General features: G+C 47.7%; 1 protein-coding gene across 1 annotated transcript in view; it reads right to left on the reverse strand.

Annotated features, from left to right (window-relative positions):
- Positions 1-464: 464 nt before the first annotated feature.
- Dctpp1 (dCTP pyrophosphatase 1) overlaps positions 465-1,296 on the reverse strand; it is a 3,965-nt gene continuing 3,133 nt past the window's right edge. Inside the window, exon 3 of the mRNA XM_021215180.2 lies at positions 465-840. Coding sequence (XP_021070839.1) covers positions 540-840 — 301 coding nt within the window. The 3' untranslated portion in view covers positions 465-539. The remainder of the gene's footprint in view (positions 841-1,296) is intronic.

The following is a 1,296-nucleotide window of genomic DNA, read 5'->3' on the forward strand; positions in this document are numbered from 1 at the left end:
GGGTGCTCTTACCCACTGAGCCATCTCACCAGCCCAAACTAAGCCATTTTTAATCAGATGAATTCTTTTACCTGGGAAGGCATGAAGGGTCATTAGAGGAGGCAATCAATTTGTCACTACCACTGGTTTCTCTGCAGGACCTTACTTTTTGGGAGGCAGTCTTAGGTGTCTCGGGACATAATGTGCTCACACACTACATAAACTGTTCATTCAACACCATCTAGCTGTAAAGGAGGAACAGAAAGTGGCCAGGTAAGAGAGGTGGGTGGTCTTTACTTGTACAAATGGCCAAGGAAAGGAAGCTGTATTCTGTACTCCAAGACTTGTGGCCCATACTTCCTTCCTACTCTCTTCTACAATTTTAAGTTGAAAAGGCAAAACAGCAACTGTTAGTTACACTGGACAGAACCTGCATCTGCAGGATTTGAGATATCCTGTCTAGCTGCTCAAGAAAATTCGAGATGTGGTTGCCTTAAGTCATTTTATTGAGAGAAAACACTTGGGCCCAGACTTAATAAGGCCAGATTAACACCACGTTTCTATGTGGAAGCCTGGTTTCTCAGCTCAGAGGCAGGGTCTCCAGCCCCCACAGCCCGGTTCTCAGAGATGGTCCCATGGGGCAAGTCAGTGTACTTGCAGGCAGAACCTCGGGACAGATGGACTGGGTAACGTTGGCGGTTGGTGTCCATTTTGGAGATTACTGCTTGAGGTAAATCCACATGGCAGCGGGCTGCTAATGCTACCAGGTAGATGAGGACGTCGCTAAGCTCCTCTTGAAGGGCTGCTCTCTCCTTTGGCGGCCATGCTTGAGGACCAGGCTCTGCATCAGACTTCCACTGGCTAGAAAGAGAACAGAACAGACACATAAGCCTGCTAGTTTAGTGGGCCTACCTATAGTTTCAAACCACCACAGCTCAGAAAATCCCTCCAAGAACAATGTACTTGCCCAGGCCCTGGGTAGAGTCAGGTGGGAAAGAGACTTTAACAGATAACAGCCAGACCCCCATGACTCTACCTAAGCCACGGGAGTAACCAAGAGAACACTTGCTGAGATTCTCTGAGGTCCAAGTCTAGTTTTCACTGGCCCTAGCTGCTGTCACTCCAAACCAAACCCCAGACCCAAGTCAGTGCAGGCATTCACCTTCCTGTTAACTCCTCTTCCCATCCCTCTCTTTAAAAAAGCCTGATTACCTCTCCTGTTTTCGGTAACTGTTCCTTCTACTATGAGTACCACCACCCCCATCCTCCTAGATTTCCCGTTCTCTCTCTCTCTCTCTCTCTTTTTTTTTTTTTTTT

This window comes from Mus pahari, chromosome 1 (assembly GCF_900095145.1).
Source record: "Mus pahari chromosome 1, PAHARI_EIJ_v1.1, whole genome shotgun sequence".
NCBI lineage: Eukaryota > Metazoa > Chordata > Mammalia > Rodentia > Muridae > Mus > Mus pahari.